General features: G+C 39.1%; 1 protein-coding gene across 1 annotated transcript in view; it reads right to left on the minus strand.

Annotated features, from left to right (window-relative positions):
* KCNU1 (potassium calcium-activated channel subfamily U member 1) overlaps positions 1-22,960 on the minus strand; it is a 166,533-nt gene that overhangs the window by 125,251 nt on the left and 18,322 nt on the right. Inside the window, exons 3-10 of the mRNA XM_017849394.1 lie at positions 16,228-16,289; positions 15,030-15,120; positions 13,913-14,024; positions 12,879-12,954; positions 11,543-11,618; positions 5,453-5,623; positions 3,805-3,896; positions 1,447-1,557 (exon numbers count right to left, since the gene is read on the minus strand). Coding sequence (XP_017704883.1) covers positions 1,447-1,557; positions 3,805-3,896; positions 5,453-5,623; positions 11,543-11,618; positions 12,879-12,954; positions 13,913-14,024; positions 15,030-15,120; positions 16,228-16,289 — 791 coding nt within the window. The remainder of the gene's footprint in view (positions 1-1,446; positions 1,558-3,804; positions 3,897-5,452; positions 5,624-11,542; positions 11,619-12,878; positions 12,955-13,912; positions 14,025-15,029; positions 15,121-16,227; positions 16,290-22,960) is intronic.

Here is a 22,960-nt window from a genome sequence, read left to right on the forward strand (position 1 = left end):
AGATGGCGCCACTGCACTCCAGCCTGGGCGACAGAGCGAGACTCCGTCTCAAAATAAATAAATAAATAAATAAATAAATAAATAAATAGATAGATACTTTCCACATTTTTCTCCATTAAAAAATATTATTCACTATCTCGGCAAGTACATACAACAACGCACATGAGTCCATAAAAATGCAACGGCAGGTAAAACATGTCACACATCTATTGATTTCCTCTCTGTCTCAGCTGGATCATAATAATTAGCTTTTAATTCCTAGTTTTAGTACTCTTTGTTTCTACTGTTTTCTAACAAAAGATTTAAATAATGCACAAATTGCTAGAAAGATGGACACGGTGATGCTACTTAAACAGAATTCTTGGCTGTCAGTAACATAGTAGAGTGCTTCAAACTGCTATCAGTTATTCCATATATAAGGGCCCAGATTTATGGTGAATTGAACATGTCATAATGTAAAAGCAGAGTGCTCAACTACACAGTGCCCAAAGATGGAGGCGATGCTGTATACAATCCCATGTAAGATCAAAATGTCATTTCAAAATCTGGCTGACTTATTTAGTGAATGATATTTGTGTAACTGATGAATCATTTGAGAAAAATAAATAAGTCAATTATCTACACATCAGGCAAAACAATTCCACGGATCTTAAACACTAAAAGAATGGGCTGACTGGAATGCATGCAAATCAAACACTTCTGTATGAAAATAAAAGTACGAAAAAAATTAAAAGGTGAAAGTAGGAAGAAAAATATGTATAACATGTAACACAAAATGCCTAGTATCAACATATATTGAGTAGAAAAGTCAGTAAAGCAACAGGTAATCAATCCACCTAATAGGAGGGGATGAAAACAGAAAATTTCAAAAGAAAAGCCAACAGTCAAAACATAGAAAATTAGTCAATCTTACCAAATTGAAAATTATAAAATTAAAATATAAGAAATCATTTTGTATACCTAAGCTATACTTAAAATCTTTCTGTACTAAATATGTATTTCCCAGTGCTCGACAAAATATTTGACTTAGGCTCTGCTAGTGGAAAGAAAGACTGCATAGGACAAAAACAGCATCAAGAGCAATTATTTCTGTATTGATTTGAACGTCACATTTCTAATTCTGAGAATTAACAGAATAATAGTTATCAAGTGCACCAGGCTTTTGCATAAGATTACACTCATATATGATAATAATGTGTAGTGTAACCTAAATGTCAAATAGTAATCACTTAAATCATATTAGTACCTATGCAGAAAAACATCTGACAAGATATATTCCAAAATATTTGCAGAGATTAGCGTGGTCAAAGATTTCTTTTTTGTTTTGTTTATGATCAATATCTAATTTTTCTATAAATATTGTGAAGGTGATTTTCTTGCATTAAAAATATTCACTCATATTTTAAATATTAATTTAGAACCCATGAGCCATACAGATATACTTACTCTCCCAGGAAAACAATTTCGGTATTGATCTCTCCTGACTTGCGACGGAGGAAATTCCTCAGGAAAGCGGTCACACTATCCACGGTGATGTTTCCACAGACCACAATGAACCTAGGCAGCAAGAACAGGTGAGGTGGATCATCCGAGGAACACAAGCACCTTCCTGTCAGCATTTAGAGATGAATAATTAGCTCAAACTTAGTTTTCAATAAATATGGTATTTGCATCACCAAGACTTTTTTTTTTTTTTTTTGAGATGGAGCTTTGCTCTTGTTGCCCAGGCTGGAGAGCAATGGCGTGATCTCGGCTCACTCCAACATCCACCTCCTGGGTTCAAGTGATTCTCCTGCCTCAGTCTCTCAAGTAGCTGGGATCACAGGCATGCACCACCATGCCCAGCTAATTTTGTATTTTTTTAAGTAGAGATGGGGTTTATCCATGTTGGTCAGGCTGGTCTTGAACTCCCAACCTCGGGTGATCTGCCCTCCTCAGTCTCCCAAAGTGCTGGAATTACAGGCATGAGCCACCGTGCCTGGCCTGCATCAGATTTTAAACGTTGAAACACTAAGGACTGCATTTCTAATACAAAAGAAGCATCAGATATCCACAGTCTTCTATCTCATCTCAAGTAGAATATGACTCCAAACATTTAAATTGCACCTAGCTTTTTAAGAATACAAGAGCAACTACTATTATTGCTAGATTTTTCACATTTATTTATAACTTATAATAGATTTTTCACTTCATTTTTTCACTTGATTCCTAGTTGTCTGATATTGGGTTGTTGTTGTTGTTTGTTTTTTTCTTGAGGAGCAGAAAAGTTCATCAATGTTTCCAGAGCCAAATATCATGGCTGAGAAAGCACCACATTCCAGATTGTTTCAGCTTATCTTCCACATTTACAAATATCTAGGAGTTACAAAAACATGAGCCCAGTGGAGCGACATCGAAGACAGGTGCAGAACTCTATGCACATAGTTTTTGTCATGAAAATTTTCTGAGGTTTAACGCATTTAAAGGAACTATTTTCCTCCTACTACTCATTGAAGAAAACTGAAAACATAATTTTAACCTAAGTTAACGTTAACATTCCCAGACCTATTGACTGATTTTGTATGTGCCCCAAAGGCTTTTCCTGAGACAAATGAGGCCCGATTTTGGCTTATCTAGTTAAATTCATTGCTTCTCACTATTTATTTTTTGTTCATTTCATCATATTTTTCCTTTCCTCTTCATAGTCCTAGGTCAATTATAGTTTTCATCCAACTGTATTAAGAGACTGCTTTGAGGGAGTCTATCTCCATTATGCGTCTTTCATTACAGTAGACAGGGACTAAGATTTTAAAAGGATCACATCTAATTTAAGATCTCCATTTCAGGCCGGGCGCAGTGGCTCACGCCTGTAATCCCTGCACTTTGGGAGGCAGAGGCGGGTGGATCACGAGGTCAGGAGATCGGGACCATCCTGGCTAACACAATGAAACTCCGTCTCTACTAAAAATGCAAAAATTAGCTGGGCGTGGTGGCGGGCGCCTGTAGTCCCAGCCACTCGGGAGGCTGAGGGAGGAGAATGGCATGAACCCGGGAGGCGGAGTTTGCAGTGAGCCGAGATCGCGCCACTGCACTCCGGCCTGGGAGACTCTTGTCTCAAAAAAAAAAAAAAAAAAAAAAAAAAAAAAAATCTCCATTTCATTCTTTTGTCTTAGATAGGAAAAAAACCTAATGGAAGCTAAGGTAACATGAATCCAAGAAGAAATAATATAAAAACAACTCCACTCCATTTTCCTCCTGGGAACACATGGCTGTGGCATGAAAAAAAAATCAGTTATCTAGGAGGCGCTACAGAAGACAGGGTAGAAACTTCTCACGCGGGCAAATCCTCATCCATAAATGAGCCCCAGATGGCTTAGGGGAGCTTTGGCTAAGACAACTGAATTAAACTAATTATTTTAAATTGGAATCATGGCTTTAATCTTATCCATTATGTAAAATTAGCCATAGGTTACCCATACAAGGAAAATGAGTAAGACAATTGATAATGACAATAGGAGAAGTTAGTGAAAAGGAATGTACAAATAGTGCCATAATCAATAATATTTATTGACAGTGAATTACAACATTATCTGTCATTTTAGTTGATTTAGTATTCTTATGGGCATCTATGTAGCAGTTTGTGTCAAGTAGCAAATATCATTTTCTTATGGTATTTAGTTGAGCACAATCCTTTTTAGTGAATGCAAGATGTTGCTGATATATTCATCTTGAGTTCTACAGCTAAGGCAGACAATAGATGTCTAGAACGAGATATGTGGCTAATAGAATTTCTTGAACTGTAGAAATACTTAAAACACTACTTACTTCTTTCCTTTGAGTGCTTCATAGGAACTGGTGTATTTCCTCTTGTTAGCAAACAGTTCCACCATTTCAGGTATATAGTTTGCAAACAATATCTAAAATTGATCAGCAAATAAAATCTTAGTTCTAATTATGTTGATGAATACTCCAAAAATTTCAAGATTAGAAAGGAAAAGGAGGGTATGTAAAACTTTGTCATCTAAGAGTACATGATAGCATGTTAAAAGGGACCCCGTTTTTCTTCCTTATTTCAGCCTTTGAATTTTGTTAAAATTTAATACAAGGCTTTTCTGTATTCAAAATGATGAAAACAAAGGAAAGCAGCAAGGTGACTTCCCCACATGTCTTATCCTTTCATCACTTTTGTTTTGTTTTGTTTTGAGACAGAGTCTCTTGTCTGTCTCCCGGGCTGGAGTGCAGTGGCGAGATCTCAGCTCGTTGCAACCTACACCTCCCAGGTGCAAGCGATTCTCCTGCCTCAGCCTCCCAAGTGGCTGGGGCTACAGGTGCTTGCCACCAGGCCTGACGGATTTTTGTATTTTTAGTAGAGATGGGGTGCCTCCGTGTTGGCCAGGCTGGTCTGGAACAGGTCTCGAACTCCTGACCTCAGGGAATCCGCCTGTCTTGGACTCACAAAATGCTGGGATTACAGGCCTGAGCCACCGTGCCCGGCCCTCCTTTTAATTAATTAACTCTTTTTTTTGAGATGGAGTCTCGCTCTGTCGCCCAGGCTGGAGTGCAGTGGCGCGATCTCGGCTCACTGCAAGCTCCGCCTCCCCGGTTCACGCCATTCTCCTGCCTCAGCCTCAGTAGCTGGGACTACAGGCGCCCGCCACCATGCCCGGCTAATTTTTTATATTTTTAGTAGAGACGGGGTTTCACTGTGTTATCCAAGATGGTCTCGATCTCCTGACCTCGTGATCCGCCGCCTTGGCCTCCCATAGTGCTGGGATTACAGGCGTGAGCCACCGCGCCCGGCCGCCCTCCTTTTATCACTTAAAACTTCCCTTCTCACCCTGAGTTTATTCTATTTGGGGCTTGGAATGAAAGCCTATGGGACAGAGGAGAGTTAAGAGACAATGACTGAAAAAAAGGGATGTGAGACCGTGGATGCGTAGGTATCAAATAAAGTGGAGTGGAGAACTCTGTTGTGGAATTTAAGGAATTGAAATGAAAGTCACTAAAACAAAAGAAGGCTTTTGCCTTTGCTACACTCGTAAGCCAGGCACAGATGTTCACATCTCTAAAGTTAAATGCTGTTTTAGTGAAAGGTTACTCATTTGAGCTGAGAGGGATGGAATTTTCTTCAGATCAAATCTCAAATAGCCTTCCTCTAGAAGAAAGACTTTAGTTTGATGGGTAAACTATGAAGGAAGATAGGTTTGCTCAAATCAATGTAAAGCTTAATCAGGAAAGTCTGCTTCTTTTGTCTACCATCCTTCATCCCTGGAAACTGAGCAATTTTATCCCGAGCTCCAGGGGATGCAGTTTGGAAAATACGGGATCTGTGCATGTTTTCATTTCCCCTTGACACGTGCCCCAAGTAATGCAACGTTCACTCTTAAACCTATATTGCTTCATTGATTACCATTAACCAAATATTTTCTGGTTTATGTAGCTATATTCAAAATATATTAAAAATACTCTTCACCAAACTCCCCAGTGTGAAGAATATGATGAACGTCCGTCCTAAGGATGTCTTGGCTACCACATCTCCAAAGCCAACAGTTGACGTTGTTGCCATGACCAGGTAAACTGACTCAAAATATGATATATTCTGTGAATTTCTACCTTTGAGCCAGGGATCACCAGAATTTTCCACCTGTCCAAAGAGAGAAGACTCAGGAAACGTCTCTGAATAGAATCCAAGAGAAGAATTTTAAAGAATAGGCAAAACACGAGATTAATTGCACTTCATTCAATCCAAATGAAATACCAAATGGCTTTCAGGTTGCTATGAAGAGTTTACATAAATGGAAGAGTTTGTAAATCACGGTAGTGAGTGTAAAGTCTTGGTTTCCTTAATTGTGATCATTGCCAAAATCTGAGGGGGCTTGTAGCTGCAGCACAGCATTTGAAAAGCTCCACAGGGCACAGATGCCTCTGTGCTCTCTTTTCAAGTAGGTGCAAGCATTGCATCCTGGAGCCAGGGGACTCCAAAGGCTCTCAGACTGAGCAATTATAACATATTCTCACTTTTTAACCAGATTAGGATTATCATTAAAGAAAGAAGCACTTAAATGAGCACTTCATTTCACTAAGCTTAAGCATATAGAATGCTAGTGTCTATGGAAAAACAAACCAGTTTTCCAAGTTGTTTACCTCTTTGCACAATGGTCTTTTGTTGATTAAAAAAAAAAAAACCTTTAAAATATTTTCTTCTGATTTTTTCTTTGAGTCTTCACCTTTCAAGAAAACTAAATTTATCAGATTTTTTAATATTAGATAAATGAAGTAACTTAGACATTTATATCATATATAAATTTATTATAAATATGTGTAAAATATTATGTAACATATTATATATAACATACATTTATACATGTATAGTTTATAATAAAAATTTTTTTTTGTTTTTTCTTTTTTCCTCCTCACCTCACATATTTTCTAGATGTTTCCATTTCTATTTAGCACAAAAGATGATAAAATCTTAGAGATGTCTAACTGGGGGAAGTGGTCTTTTCGTTTTGTTTTTAAGAACTAGGAAGGAAATTAGAAACCATGCAGTTTGCTCAGATATTTGTTCCCTTTTTAAAAGTGATGTGCCAAGTGCTGATCCTTTCTTAAATTTAATGAACAGGTTAAGAGTGTGGACCCCTATAATACTCCACTCCAAAGAAAGAATGGGATTATATGTCTGTTCTTATGTCTTATGGCTGATAGTGGATACTGTTGCAAAGTCACTGACTTCTGGAGTCTTCACTATTTTCCAAGATGTACATTACAAGAAAACCAAATTTAAGTCACACAGATTTAAATCATTCATATTTATTGGTACAGTTCCCNTATATCATATATAAATTTATTATAAATATGAGTAAAATATTATGTAACATATTATATATAACATACATTTATACATGTATAGTTTATAATAAAATTTTTTTTTGTTTTTTCTTTTTTCCTCCTCACCTCACATATTTTCTAGATGTTTCCATTTCTATTTAGCACAAAAGATGATAAAATCTTAGAGATGTCTAACTGGGGAAGTGGTCTTTTCGTTTTGTTTTAAGAACTAGGAAGGAAATTAGAAACCATGCAGTTTGCTCAGATATTTGTTCCCTTTTAAAAGTGATGTGCCAAGTGCTGATCCTTTCTTAAATTTAATGAACAGGTTAAGAGTGTGGACCCCTATAATACTCCACTCCAAAGAAAGAATGGGATTATATGTCTGTTCTTATGTCTTATGGCTGATAGTGGATACTGTTGCAAAGTCACTGACTTCTGGAGTCTTCACTATTTTCCAAGATGTACATTACAAGAAAACCAAATTTAAGTCACACAGATTTAAATCATTCATATTTATTGGTACAGTTCCCTTTAAGCTAAAATCCCATAGTGTCTCTTACAACTCATAGTAGAGGGATTCAATATTATCCCTGCACAATATGTACAAAGTAAAACTAAATTTATTTTAATCTGGAAATATCCTTTACAATTTTTTAAAAAAGGCTTTAAAATTTAACTCATTGTCCTTGGGAGTAATAATTTGGTGTTTCAAATCCCTTTCCACTTCCTCAGTATCTCTTTAGTTTATGGAAGAAGGGAGTTGGCAGCCTTCTGTGGGTCTACTTATTCACATTGTTCTTCCTCTTAACCATGTTAGTATTGACCCATCAGTCCAAGGTGGGAAATACAGTTAAGGTAAAGTATTACAGACTAATGTTAACAGACTGAATCATTATCTACTTTAACTGCATATTTCAAAACTGAATTCTTATTATTTTAAACTTTGTTTCAACTTTAGATGAGATACACTAGGAAGAAGAATATGAGGACATTCTCTCATCTTCTCTTACCTGCCCATCAACATTTATATTAGCTATATTACTTTTACTTTGTGCATCTACATTCTATTCTGTAGTGATAATTACCTTGGTTATGTCTTAGCTCTATTTTATATCCATTCAGTAATCACTACCACTACTTTTTTGTTTTGTTTTTGAGAGACGTCTTGCTCTGTCACTCAGGCTGGAGTGCAGTGGCATGATCTCGGCTCACTGCAACCTCCACTTCCTGGGCTCAAGCAATTCTCTTGCCTCAGCCTCCCAAGTAGCTAGGATTACAGGTGCCTGCCACCACACCTGACTAATTTATCTATTTTTAGTAGAGACAGGGTTTCCCCATGTTGGCCAGGCTGGTCTCGAACTCCCGACCTCAGGTGATCCACCCCTCCTTGGCCTCCCAAAGCGCTGGGATTACAGGCATGAGCCAAGGGGCCTGACCAAAATATCATGTTTTTTGTTGTTGTTGTTTGTTTGTTTTTTGAGATGGATTCTCAGTCTGTCACCCAGGCTGGAGTGCAGTGGCATGATCTCAGCTCACTGCAACCTCCATCTCTCAGATTCAAATGATTCTCCTGCCTCAGTCTCTCAAGTAGCTGAGATTACAGTTGCATGCCACCATACACAGCTAATTTTTTTGTATTTTTAGTAGAGATAAGGCTTCATTAGCCAGGCTGGTCTTGAACTCCTGCCCCCCAGTGATGCACCTGCCTCAGCCTCCCAAGTAGCTGGGATTATAGGCACCTGCCATCATACTCAATTAAGTTTTGTATTTTTAGTAGAGACGAGGTTTCACCATGTTGGCCAAGCTGGTCTCGAACCCCTGACCTCCAATGATGTGCCTGCCCTGGCCTCCCAAAGTGCTGAGATTAAAAGCGTGAGCCACCGTGCCCAGCCACTATCACTACTTCTTACCATGGCTTCCCCATTCTTGAATTCTCTTTTCATTAATCTCCTATGTGGCTGAATTTTATCATTAAGCTATTAATACAGATTCAAAAGAAGCTCACTGGTGCGTTACCCCTTGCACGCTTAAAATGACAAGACAGGTTACACTTTCTTTTATGCAAACTTTATAGACACTGCTGTATCATCTTCTGGTATTGATCTATATTGCCAAGAAACCTGAAGCTAGTCTCATTGGTTCCCCCCTGTATAAATCTTGTTTTGTTCTGCTTGGATTATCTTTTTATCCCTGAATGTCTGTTAACTGCTCCAATATATGATTAGAATTAATATCTTAGAATTGTCTTTCCTGGAATACAGTATATCCTTTAATCTACAGATTCAACACCTTATTTTAAAACACTTTTCTGGCACCATTTATTATTTTCTGTAATACCCTAATGATATTTACAGTAGGTTGCATCAATATTGTCCCACTTTCACGTTTCTTTTTTACAACGATTTGAGTATCTTTGTTATTTTCCATGTCAAGATTTTTGCTCCAGTCCTGTCCATCATGTTTCTGAATGTGATTTTGTCAAATGTATTACATTTTGGTTCCCTCTAATGTGGTTTTTAGCTCTGTAATACTCTTCTTGTTATTTTTCTCTGATGTCTTTTGGTCCACTTTCAATTACTTCTACTGTTTAATAATCCCTCAGTTAAAACCATATAAATATTCTATGAAGGATCATTTTCAGTTTTTCTAAAAAATTTATTTATTGTTTTAAATATAAAGGGCTTTTTTTCTTAACTTTTCCTTTGTTCCCTTGGGCAAATTATCTTAATTGATGCTCTCATAACTGTTCTATTTTGTAACTTCTATTATGCGAATGTTTCTCTCTGCTTTCCAATACACCTTCTTGTTATTTTTAGCAGAATTTAGGCACAGGTGCCATATTGATTCATTTCTAGTTAATATTAATCTTTGAATGATATCAACTTTTAGCTGAAGGATAGTATGAGAATGGGAAGATGGTGAGTTAGGATAACCATAGCTTTTATTTTGGTTTGCCATTTCAAATATCCCCTCAATAAAATCTGCTATCCTCTTTGCTCTGGGATATAGTTCTTCTAGGTTTTTAATGTTCTAGAAATTGGTATGGCTCAAAGTGGCACCATTTAATTCACATGTCATCTGATTGCTTCTCCTTTTTTCTGTGCTTACTTCCTTGCTGGAGGTCTCCTTTCCTGGGAGACCAGATGTCCAGCAGGGAAACATGCTCACATCCTTAGAGGAGTGGAGCAAAACTACAATGATTCAAGTAGGCCTGGCAGAGACTGTGTTAAACCCAAGAGCACCTGCTGTACATAGGGAGAAGATACTCTTTTTTTTTTTTTGATGGAGTCTCGCTCTGTTGCCAGGCTGGAGTGCAGTGGCACGATCTCGGCTCACTGCAACCTGTGCCTCCTGGGTTCAATCAATTCTCCTGCCTCTACCTCCTGAGTAGCTGCAACTACAGATGCATGCCACCACGCCTGGCTAATTTTTATATTTTTAGTAGAGATGGGGTTTCACCATGTTGGCCAGGATGGTCTCGATCTCTCGACCTTGTGATACGAAGCTATTCTTCAGCTAAAGGTTTGGTGGCCTTGGGAGAGTGGGATTATTAGAACCTTATATTTTCCCGAAGAATTCAGAAATTCTGATTTTTATGTGAGCTCTTCATAAAAGTCAGCAAGTGACAAAAAATAGCAAACAAAAAATTAAAACATAATTAGGTCAAATATAATAATATGCTTGTAGGCCACATTTAGGCTTTGAGCCTCTCATTGAAACAGCTATTAAAGGAAAAAGAAAAAGCCCTAATGACTTTTCCTTTAGCATCCTGTGGCGGCCACGAGGTTTCTAAAGGGACACTAATGTCTACTTGTCCCCTGGTGGGCCCAGGACTCGAAGGTTCAATTCTCTAAATCCAGGAATCAGCCTTTACTGCTGTGACACTTCGGGAAAATCTCTTTCCTTCCTGAGTGCTGAGGAGGACGTAGAGAGCTTCAGATTTCTTGAAGGTTCATATCCTTGTTTGCATTTGACATTTTTCTTGTTGAATTGAACAATGGTAACTTTTTAATGTATTTTTAAATTATTGTTTTACATTAATACTGAGAGAAGGGCTCAGATAAAAAAGACCTGTTATGAATTCTGTTTTGTTTAGCTCAACGGCTTTTGCAGGCTTTTAACATTTCCCATCAATTTCTGTATTTGCTATTGACTGCTCCTCAACTGTCCTCACAAAGTAAGGTCCAGGAGTTCCTTTCCTATGGTTGAGATCCATTTCCTAGATTTCTCATTATGTGGGATAAGAACCAGCCTTTCCTATAGGCAAAGGAGGCAGCTAGGTATACAGACTGATTTCAGGAGGAGGATCAAAAAAGCCCCCAAACTCCCCTTTGCAACAGTAACTCCTCCCTCATATGTTTCCAGCATTTATAAGTCTGAAATCCTGTAACTGGCTTCATTTCCTTCACTTTTTAATTTTTTTTAACGCTAGAACTCTTATGAAGATACAGTGATACGTTTTACTTATTGCTGATACCTTTGGAGCTTACTGGGTCTTTCCCTAAGAGTAGGTTTTGAAAGTTGGAAGAGGAAACAGAGACACCTTGATTGTAGGATATACATATTTGTGAGAATATGAGGGTAAAGAAAACCTGAAAATGGGAAGTAGAAAGACACACCTCTAACTGGCTTACAGTGGTGGAGACAGGGGCTCAGCAGGTTCCCTTCCATTTTTCAAAAAACGGATGCTGGTAACAACAGACACCACTAGGAATTGTGATGAGATGCTTACCAGGTGAATGAATCCCGCAGCTGTGAACCAGGTGCTGAGAACTATTGACAATAGTTTGGAAAACTTCACTGAGTTACTAGAGGAAGAAAGACAAAGAGCTGTTGGGTCTAACAGATTCCAGAACAGCATAAACACCTCATCCTCTAAGATGTTGCTACACAAAGTGTGGCTCATGGACCAGAAGGAATGGCGTTACCCGAGAACATATTCGAAATGCAGCATCCCAGTCCCTGCCCCGATCTCTCAATCTGCACTGGTACAAGATTCTCTGCTTGATTCACATACACATTAGAGGTTGAGAAACACAGCTTTGAAACTCGCCCAGTTACATATACTTGTTTGGAAAGTCTGAATTTTGCTGCGATGTCCACTAGCCTCATATCACTTTTAAAATATGCTACATGTGGATCATAGAGATTGTTATATTGTCCAACATAGTAATATGCAATGCATTATGCCAGGAATCCAAGGAGTAGAAATCCAGGGAGCAGATTTGCAAAATAAAATTCTGAACAGAACACAAAAATATAAAGTCACTCAGGCTGCTGAACTGATAACAGGGTCTTCAAGTGAAGGATGAGAGGGGCCCTTGTCACCTAAGGAGAGCCCTAGAGTTTAGCTGAGATTCTCTGGTTTTCAGGCAGAACCACCTGTCACACAGGAGCAGCCTTTCCTCCTCCAGCTTCTCCATAATTCATAAACACATAGAAATGAAATCCACCTGGCCTCTAATATTTGATGCTTCTAGTTTGACTGTCAAGGCATGGAGATTTTGAGTGGGTAACAGACCAAACTGCTCAAAACTTTACAAGTATTGCTGCTCAAAGGCAGTTTGGATTATGTTCTTGTTGTCTGGAAATACTTAGGTGGCTATATTTCTGCAAGCAATAGTTCACTGCTGGCTGCTACTGGGTAACATATGCTTCAAGGAATTGTTTTACACTCTAATGCCTGAAGAATTATTTCTTTTTCTTTACCTAGCCAGGAGAGACGTGCGTTGTTAAAGCAAATATATGGAACCAATACCTCTGAATTGTTTTGACTTTTTTTTTTTTTGGTGGAGGGACCTAGAATTAAAACCTAAATAAACTTATACACCATAGCTTTACAAAACAAAGACTAAACCAGTGATTTAAAACGATTGCAAAGTTTTCAGCTACTTTAAGATGCAATATAATGGGAGAATGTGAACAAATAATATTTTGGCAGCTGAGAGATTTCATGATCTTTGCACTGAAATTCTGATAAGAAATGCATTGAGTTTAAGGTCCAGTTAATACATTCATTTTCTAATCCAAACTAGTAAGTAAGCAGTACTTCGGTCAGGGCTATTTACCTGGTCTTGATGGCTCGTAGAATTTGCAAGATTCGAGGGAGTTCTAGCAGCCGCAATGCTCTTAGGAACCTTAAACCTACAAACCAGTGGAAAGAAGAAAGCTGCCAAAATCAGAGGGTCACCCCAGAGGGAGCCTACGTTATAACATCATTGGAATTGCTTACATTCTTTTTCTTCTCGACATGTTCCAAATCTGTTCTCAAGTTACAGGTGTAACAGCTTAAGCTGTAGTTCAAATACTAGCCCTGACACTGTTGTAACCTAAGGCAATCCCCTCACCGTCTCTAGTTCCTTATCTGTAAGATGGGAATGTAAAATGTAAAATGTTACTATTATAATAGTACCAACCTCACAGAGTTGTAGCATCCCTATCAAGCATGTAGAAGCATGCCTGACATATTATGGGGACTATTCATTTTACTCTATTTAACTCTTCTTTGGAACAGAGAGCAAATTTTCCCTTAACCACTTAAACTCCTGACATTACAGTCTCTATGATATGCTTCACAATGTTTGTATAATATTTTACTTTAGGTGGCATGATAATGTTAGCAAGGAATGGAATTCATATTTATTTTATGAAACTGATAAAAGCTACATAATGTCCATGCACTGTCAACACATTCACCTTAAAGACAAAACAATTAAATAAATAATTCTCTAAAATGCCATAGTACATATGGAGGTGATGATTAGCTTTTAAAGACAAAGGGAGGTTTTGACCTCCCCAGGTCCTGTGGGATCCCAGCATAAAGGTGTCATGAGGGGAATGAGATGTTGGTACCTTGCCTCTCACATTACAAGTGCAGTCAATTCCATCAACACCTATTGAACACCTACTGCGTGCCTGCTGCGTTGCAAAGTGTTAAAGTTAAAAGGTTTCTGCAGGTGTATTGTAAAACCATACTATTAAGGTGAGGGGTTTTTAAAATGACAGTCAGGCATTAAGCAAAAATGAAAATAGATACTTATAAATGAATGTTGAGTTTTTATTTTTTCATAGATATTGCTACCAGTTCCCACAGCACACTTACCTAGCCAATTGCTCTTCAAATAGTAAGAAATAAAGGTTGGTGGGATGGTAAAGATGTCTACGATAGAATTCATCTCCAGCCAGAACTTGATCTTGTCATCAGCTGCCATAAACTATGAAACGGAAACAGAATAACACAAATTCTGTTACCCTCAAGAATTTTGAAGTGAACACAAGAGACAGCATTATTCAGCTACATTTTAATCATCAGCTGAAGCCTTGATCTCCTTCTGTTTTACATATACACGGACACATATATTTATATGCTATGTGGATGCTTTGGGAGGCCAAGACAGGCAGATAGCTTGAGGTCAGGAGTTTGAGACCAGCCTGACCAACATGGTGAAACCTTGTCTCTACTAAAAATACAAAGATTAGCTGGACATGGTTGCAGGCACCTGTAATCCCATCTACCCAGGAGGCTGAAGCAGGAGAACCATTAGAACCTGGGAGGTATAGGTTGCAGTGAATGAAGAATGCATCATTGCACTCCAGCCTAGATGACAAAGCAAGATCCTGTCTTTAAAAAAAAAAAAAAAAAGATATGTTTTTATATATAGCATGCCTATATATACATACATATATGTGTATATTTTATATACACACATTAGTCTCCCACAAACAAGGAATGAATAAAGAGATTGAAATCTAGATCTAGAAAAGGTCTTAATAAATACCTCTAGAGTGAGAGAAATATTTAACAAATGAGTGTAACAAAATGAAACAAAGATACAAAGTTATTTTCCACAGTTGTATTGCAGGCATGCCACCAGTGGAGCCAAAGACATCTCCAGAGACTTGCTACTCAAGTTCTGCTCGTTTGACTTTATTAGTAAAGATGGGAAGCCAGTAAGGAGGCCATGGGAACACGATGATGGCATTTAACATAAGAATCACTTTCATGTTGTGTTGGAACTTTTAACCTGGTTTAGGGTTTCACGTGCAAGATAGAGAGTTTTTAGGGATCAGTATATATTTAGCAAGTTAGAGCACAGATGATCTATCTTTAGAGTTTGAAAACTCAGGCAGATTGTAGGACTAACTGAGACACAGTTAGTTCTCTGCATGTTGTGCCTGTGGTGTTTGGATATTCACTCCCACTTTCAGTAGGTACTTACTCTCAATCCAAAATAGAAACTGAAGAAAGCATTGAAAACCAAATCAATAGGAATGGTTTTGTCTTCGTATGATGAACAGCTTCTAACAGGGCTGGGAAATAAAGAAGGACAGTTTGTGAAGATGAACATTTTAAAAGTGGTATCTATATAAGACCAACTAAAGGGAAAGAATAGGAGAATTTTTCTTTATTCACCATGAATCCAGACACTTAAGTTCAGATCTCAAGGAAATTACCTTTTCTCTTGGGAGTAGAGGAACGCATGAACAAAACCAGTGGACTGCCCATGGCACTGGAAATAACAGGAAAATTACCCACAATTTCTTTCCTAGGATGTATTGGTTCTATTTCCATTTTAACAATGGGGATTCAGAGCCAGAGAGATGATGGAGCTCTTCCTGGTTTGCAAGATCATCTATCTAGTCAGTGTATTTCAATTTTATTATCTTCTGATACAGAGATACTCTAGGTCAAATGGATTGATTTGAACCAATTTCAAAGAAAATATCCTAAAAGATCTCTTAGGAATTTACAATGCAAAGACAACCAGTTTCCCTAGGTTCTCTAAAGTTGCCTGGCTTTCTGCGGCCCTGCAATCCCAATTCCATTTTAGCTAGAAATCCAATATAATTCCCAGGTGATTGACATGAAATTCAGAGTAGAATGGGCTTTGTCCAAAATAGCTGCCCTAACCCTGAGAAATAAGAAGAGGATGCTTTCAGAGGACAGCAGGCAACAATTCGCTTCTTTGCCGCAGGTGAGGGCTGGCATTTTCCTTTCTCAATACCATCCGAAGTTGCCTGAAACCTATGAGAAACCCTGAAACTACAACAGAGTTTCTGCTCCAATACCCAAGGAAACCAAAGACATACAAAATCTTCATGAGTGGCCTAGGTGAGGGAAAGAAAGCTGAAGGCTGGCATCCCAGAGACTCCAGAGTAAACCTGGGGTGGGGGTTGCAGACCACCCTGACTCCTAGCAGTGGAAGGTGGCAGGATACAAGGAAACTCTTGTATATTTTGCAGAGCTGGGCTTAGTGCTTACTGGGAGAGGCCAACCACATCATTTTTTATGAGCTTGTGTGTGTGTGTGCATGTGTGTGTGAAAGTATATTAAGCATTATTCCTGAGGAGAAAATTCCACATTAGCCGAGCAATGTACTGATATAGCAGACAAGCATGACTGGACATTGTACTCACTCAGCAGAATTGATGAAATAGATAATAAGAGACCCAATGCTTAGTACAAAGACAAGGATCACCTGAAAATGAAAAACAGGGACAAATGTCTAAATCCACTTCATTTGCATTAAATAACATCGACAAAAGCTTGTTTTCTCTTTTTACCGTGCCTGTGTACGTACAGACATTTATTCACATATTCACTTATGTTAGTTCATTCATTCATTCATTCATTCATTCATTCATTCATTTATCGATTCAAGAAAACTTTTTTTTTTTGACACGGAGTCTGGCTGTATCGCCCAGTTTGGAGTGCAGTGGCGCGATCTGGGCTCACTGCAACCTCCGCCTCCTGGACTCACGCCATTCTCCTGCCTCAGCCTCCCGAGCAGCTGGGACTACAGGCGCCTGCCACCACACCCGGCTAGTTTTTTTTGTATTTTTAGTAGAGACGGGGTTTCACCGTGTTTGCCAGGATGGTCTCGATCTCCTGACCTAGTGATCCGCCTGCCTCAGCCTCCCAAAGTGTTAGAATTACAGGCTTGAGCTACCGCGCCCGGCTGATTCAAGAAAACTTGATTGGACCTTTCCTGACTATTAAAAAAATGAATATGCACCCATTTTACTTACCTAATTTTCACTTGCATACACTTCAGAATACACAGTTTGTCCTTCCTGCGCTTCTAGAGCTTTTTAATCTTTGATCTCAAGAGGCCCTATCATGTGATCACTTGTTCACTCATCAAACATCTATTAAGTGCTTAATAGGCATTATGCAACTTATCACATGCTAGAAAAGAAGGGGTTATGGGAAATAGACCCTGGATTTGAATTGTTGGTTATACTATAGAAAAAATTACAGACATGTGTTCCCTAAAGGATAGCCAGAATTTTTGCAGTAGGGAAAATGCTGCAAGTGAGAAGAAGGTGGTTTTTTCCCATGCCAGTGCCTCGGTAAAACAGGGATAACTCGGGGAATGCAATTAGAAACTGTCCATTCAAAGCCCTGGGGGTGTTTGGATAAAACCTTTTGCGGCCTTCATGACATTTCAGGTTAATTTTAGGTAATTTAACATCCCTCCAGTTATTTCTTGTTTCCAAACGATCCAGCTCTTGAACATGTTCAGTCCAGTGTAATTCTAATAATGAAACTCTGGATTTTTATTTAGGATTAAATCTTCTCTTAATTTTAGCTCAGATATTCCTTGGGTGGGCTATGTATATTGTGAAAGGACTCGGTTTCATCTCTGTTAACCATTTCTAGGTTGTTATTCCTGGATTCTGCCGACTAGGCTACCACTGACCTCTCCAGAATTGTAGCTCCATCTGGGGAGGGATCAGAAAAGGGAGATGAGAGAAGGAACTTGCTTCTCTGACTGGTGTTAGATCATGGTGCTCACACCCTGGGGTTCTCTGGCCATGAAAGGTCTTTAATGTTTACTTTCATGGTGGTCCCATTGTTCTTTGGAGATTCCAACTGAATTCATGTTCAAATTCCACAAAGATTTCTCTCGCTCCTCTTGTGACCCAAGTACTCTTCTGTTCATCAGTAAGCAACATACACAAAGATCCCTGCCCCCTCATGGACATCACAGCCTGGATGACAAATGAAGATAATTAATATGCAAATCATCTGATATGTTAGAAGTGAAATTCTTTGAAAATAAAACAAAGCAAAATAAAGGGGGAAAATGCAAGGGGAAGAAGGGGAAGAGGGAAGACAATCTTTTTGATTTGTGGTTTCCTTGATTTCTGTGAAGCCTGTTCTCTCATGGCCACTCTTCTCTCACTACTTCCCACCCTCCTGTTTTCTGCAGGAGCCCTTATCCTCCCAGATCCCCCATTCAGCTGGTTATAGAAGTCTCTCCCATGTGATTCATGTTTGGCCCATGGAAACTCTTAAGTTTTCTTTGCTCCAACAAACACTGGAAGGGACAGATTATGTCCTGGGTGGCAACTCGTCTGACACAAAGCAGCCAGCCAACAGTGAGCCACAGAGGAGGCACAGACCTGTCCTCTGTGCTCCCAAAGTTCCAAGGAAGGCAAATTGAGATTTCTGACTGGTCCCTCTTCAGCTTTCTGTTCTAAGTTTGAGATGAGGGGAAAAGTACCCTCACATTTCTCCAACAGCGGAGTCCCTTCCAAAAATGCTCTTCTATTTCAAATTTACCCTAGTTTACAAGTGATTGGGTAAGAGGTTAGGAGCTTCAACTGGTTTTCTTTCAAGAGCTTTGTAAGTGGTAGTGCTGGGGTCTCAGCTCTTATTGTAAGTTCCATTTTTGTTTTGTTTTTGGTTTTTTTGAGACGGAGTTTTTCTCTTTTGCCCAGGCTGGAGTGCAGTGGCGCAATCTCGGCTCGCTGTGACCGCCGCCTTCCTATTTCAAGCAACTCCCCTGCCTCAGTCTCCTGAGTAGCTGGGATTACAGGCACCTGCCACCACACTTAGTTAATTTTTGTATTTGTAGTAGAGATGGGGTTTCACCATGTTGGCTACGCTGGTCTTAAACTTCTGACCTCAAGTGATCTGCCTGCCTTGGCCTCCCAGGTGCTGGGATTACAGGCGTGAGCCACGGCGCTTGGCCCTGTAAGTTCCATTTAAAAAATCTAGGTTAAGTGTTGATGAAGATAATACTAAGATTGACGGTCTCATGCAGATATTCAGTTGCAACTGTGGTCTGAAGCTCAGAAAAGTTGTTGGGAGTGGAGATATATATGTGTTTGTGTGTATTTATACACACGTATATACATTTAATAGCAGCATATTGATAATTATTAATAATTTTAATGAAATCCTTTTACTTTTCTTTACATATGATTATGTACATTTTTTTCTCTTATGAAATCCCATAGAAGGTTCAAGTAAAAATCATATATTGACAGATTTCTGGAAAGATGATGGCATACATGCCTTACTTTTACAATCCCTCCAACCCGTGGAAATGAACAAAAACATGTAAGTAAATTTAAAAAGAAAAAAAAAAAGTGTTGAAACTAAGAATTGAATACCACAAACCCAAAGAACATTACCCAGAAATCATAGGAAACTAACAGCAAAATGTACATTAAAACCAAAAGAAGGCACTGGGAGCTGACAGCTTTGTGGACACTAAGGAGAGGAAAGATCACCTGATGCCCATCAAGCAGACCATCCAGAGACAAAACTCCTTACCTGAGGAATTACAAGTAATTGGGCTTTCTTATTACCTAAAGCAGGCATCTGGTTCCATGTTTCTTTCCCCCAAATTTACAAGTAACCAGAATTTCTATACATCTCTGGATTGCATGCATGTCGAAACTCATCGCGCAACCCTTGTTGACATCAAGGCACCACGATGTCTACAAATGTAATCATTTATGCAGACCTATGGGCTAATATGGTTCAAATTTCCCTTAAGCTCCTGCTTTAAGGTCCAAAACACCCCTAAGGAAAAATCCATCTCAGCATACTCAGTCCTCTTTTGCTGAAGCACCCTGCTGCACACTCAGTCCTGTTTTGTCAAAGCACCTTGGTGCCCACTCAGTCCTGCTTTGCTGAAGCACCTTGCTGCACACTCAGTCCTGTTTTGCTGAAGAATATTGCTGAACTCTACTGCAGTTTTCTTTCCTTCTGATAACACTTTCCTTTTTCAAACCTGTTATACTGTTGTCAGTCATTCTTACCAACTCTCAAGATGAGTACTTTCTGATGCTAGGGCTCTGACTGACACTGTTCAGTGAGTCGGGTAGAAATGATAGATAATTCTGAGAAGAGCTGTAAATTTCTCACTGGGTTGGAGGAGCAAAATCTGGAAGAGCTGACTGTTCAGAGACGGGTAGAAAGCCCTCTACCTGAGCCATGGAGGCCATGGATTGGAGATGGGGCCATCCAGCTGAAAGTGGTGGAGAGGAGACACCCTGAGGCTGAGTAGTCCCGGAGGAGGAACCTCTTGGCTAGTGGCAACAGTTCTTTTTCTAGGAAGCACATTAGAAAGAAATCAAAGAAAAATTAACTGAAAGAGTGGAGACCTCATCCAGACAGAGCCTTCTTTGTAGAGTTGCTGGCCTCAGCCTTATTTCCCACGCTTATCTTTATGAGGAAACACATAGAAACCTGGGACTTTGATTTTCACAACTGGATCTAAAAAACCCTGTTTAGTTAGTGGATAGTTGTGGGGGTCTTCAGATAAGAAACACAATGCAATGCTTTTTAAAAGGGCACCAAGAGTACTCTAAACTTGGGAATATTAACATATCATGGAGAAGTGCCTGTTTTATGAGAAGTATAGGAAAATAGGAGGATCAGGCAAAGAAAGTACATGGAATGACTTTCATGAAAGAGTTAACACAGAATCTGTTACGATTTAACATTTTAAAGTTACAATTAGAGTTTCTAGTGAGACTTGAGAGGATATTATACTGATGAAATAAATGCAGCCTACAATCAAAAGGAACAATAAAAGAATGAGAGAAGTCTTAGGGCAGGAGGGAATGTGACTGACAAAATTGATATCTCAGTAGAGGTACTGAATAGCAGAATGGATACTGATGAAAGTGAACTAGAAAAAAGGAATTCCCCAAAACCACCAAGCCAAAAAAACCGAGATAAAAATTATAATTAAAAGGGCAGGGGCCTGGCACAGTGGCTCATGCCTGTAATCCCAGCACTTTGGGAGGCCGAGGTGGGAGGATCCCCTGAGGTCAGGGGTTCAAGACAGGCCTGACCAATATGGTGAAACCCCATCTCCACTAAAAATACAAAAAAAAATTAGCCAAGTGTGGTGGCATGCGCTTGTAGTCCCAGCTACTCAGAAGGCTGAAACAGGAGAATTGCCTGAACCCGGGAGGCGGAGATTGCAATGAGCCGAGATTGCACCACTGCACTCCAGCTTGGGTGACAGAGTGATACTCCATAAAATAAATAAACAAATAAATAAAAATAAAAGGCAGGGAGGTTAAATGCAAGAGAAACAACTATAGTGGGCATTCTAGAAGAATAAGACAAACACTTCTACTCCCCCCACAAAAAAAAGAATAGCTAAAGAAAAAAGCAAAAGGTGATTCCCTGAATTGAAAACTAACCTGAGCCTAGATCGAAAAGGCCCACCAAAACTTGTCAGGGAGGAAACATTGAAAGAAGACACACACACAGCCATATCATGGGGAAATTTCAGATTTTGAAGATAGTCTATACTTTTCTATATTGGAAAATATAAAAATACAGGTTATCTGCAAACTAAAGAGGGCAAGACTGACTTTGTAATTCTTTCTAATCTGTATCAGTCAGGATCCGGAAGGGAAAGCAGAAGTCACACCAGTCATTTTAAGAGAATTGAATTTTAAAAGTTTATTAAGTAGGATTGGAGGATCAGAAAGGCAAAAAGAGGAATATGGGCATAACTCACTGTGAGCTTCTGCATCCCAGTGCCTGGGGGATCAACAAAAAAAAGGTTGGAATTCTCAAAATTTAGTAGTTTAAAAGAGGTGCTCTTTGGAGTTGGGATTCAGACTGTCGACGATAAGAGTCAAACTCTGTAAAATATTTGAAGAGATTTATTCTGAGCCAAATATGAGTGACCATGGCCCGTGACACAGCCCTCAGGGGATCCTGAGAACCTGTGCCCAAGGTGGTCAGCGTGCAGCTTGGTTTTATACATTTTAGGGATGCATGAGACAGCAATCAAATACATTTAAGAAATACATTGGTTTAGTCTGGAAAGGCAGGACTCAAAGCAGTGGTGGGGAGCTTCCAGGATATAGGTAAATTTAAAAATTTTCTGGTTGACAATTGGTTGAGTTTGTCTGGAGACCTGGGATTGATAGAAAGGAAATGTTCAGGTTAAGGTAAAAGACTGCGGAGACCAAGGTTCTTCTGAAGTCTTATGATAGCTGCCCTTAGAGACAATAGATGACAAATGTTTCCTATCCAGATCTTTAAAACGTGCTGGACTCTTAGTTAAGCTCTTTAGGATTGGGAGGGCCTGGAAGAAAAAGATCTAGCTATGTTAATAGAGATTCTTTACACATGCAAATATTCCCCCACATAGGACAGCTTTGCAGGGCCATTCAAAATGTGGCAAAGAAACATGTTTTGGGGTAAAAATATTTTGACTTTCTTCTTCTGGCATAATGTTATGCCAGTCAGATTGGAAAGTAACTCCCAATATATAGGGTTAAATAAAACCTATCGATGAGAATTTACGGTTTGTAGGGCATGACTCCCTACATCCCTTAGATAGGAATTTGGGCAAGATAAAAATAATCAGAACTTAGTCCTCAAGACCTAAGAGGAAGGATCCTGGCACAGACGGTAATTGTGCCTCTGCAGCGATGCTGTGAGCTGCTTGTGGCAATGTTGGAAGAAAAAAATGGAAACAAGAACCAAGTACAACAACTGGACTAAAAATCTGTTGAGTAGGTGGGACTGAAAGGAACAGACACAAAACACAGAAGCAACAAACAACTCCCTTTTCTGACCTCTAGGCTTCCTGCCTCGTCTTGTACTCCCTATTGGCAGAGTCTAGGAGCAAACTTACAGAAGAGACACACTTGCTGAGTTCTGGCCCCGCCTCACAAAACAGAGGAGAGAGGCTACATTGGGAGCCGCTAGACAATAGCTTAGTACCTGGCATGTGGCCCTAAGTGCTAGAAAACACTGGAGCAGCTTTTACAGAGTTTTAGGAAAAACAGATTGTAAGCCAAGAATTCTAAACTCAACCACATTGTTGTTTACTTGTAAGAGCAAAAAAAAAAAAAAAAAAAAAAAAAAAAAAAA

The sequence above is a fragment of the Rhinopithecus bieti genome, unplaced genomic scaffold, assembly GCF_001698545.2.
Source record: "Rhinopithecus bieti isolate Rb0 unplaced genomic scaffold, ASM169854v2 scaffold_32047, whole genome shotgun sequence".
In the NCBI taxonomy this organism is placed as follows: domain Eukaryota; kingdom Metazoa; phylum Chordata; class Mammalia; order Primates; family Cercopithecidae; genus Rhinopithecus; species Rhinopithecus bieti.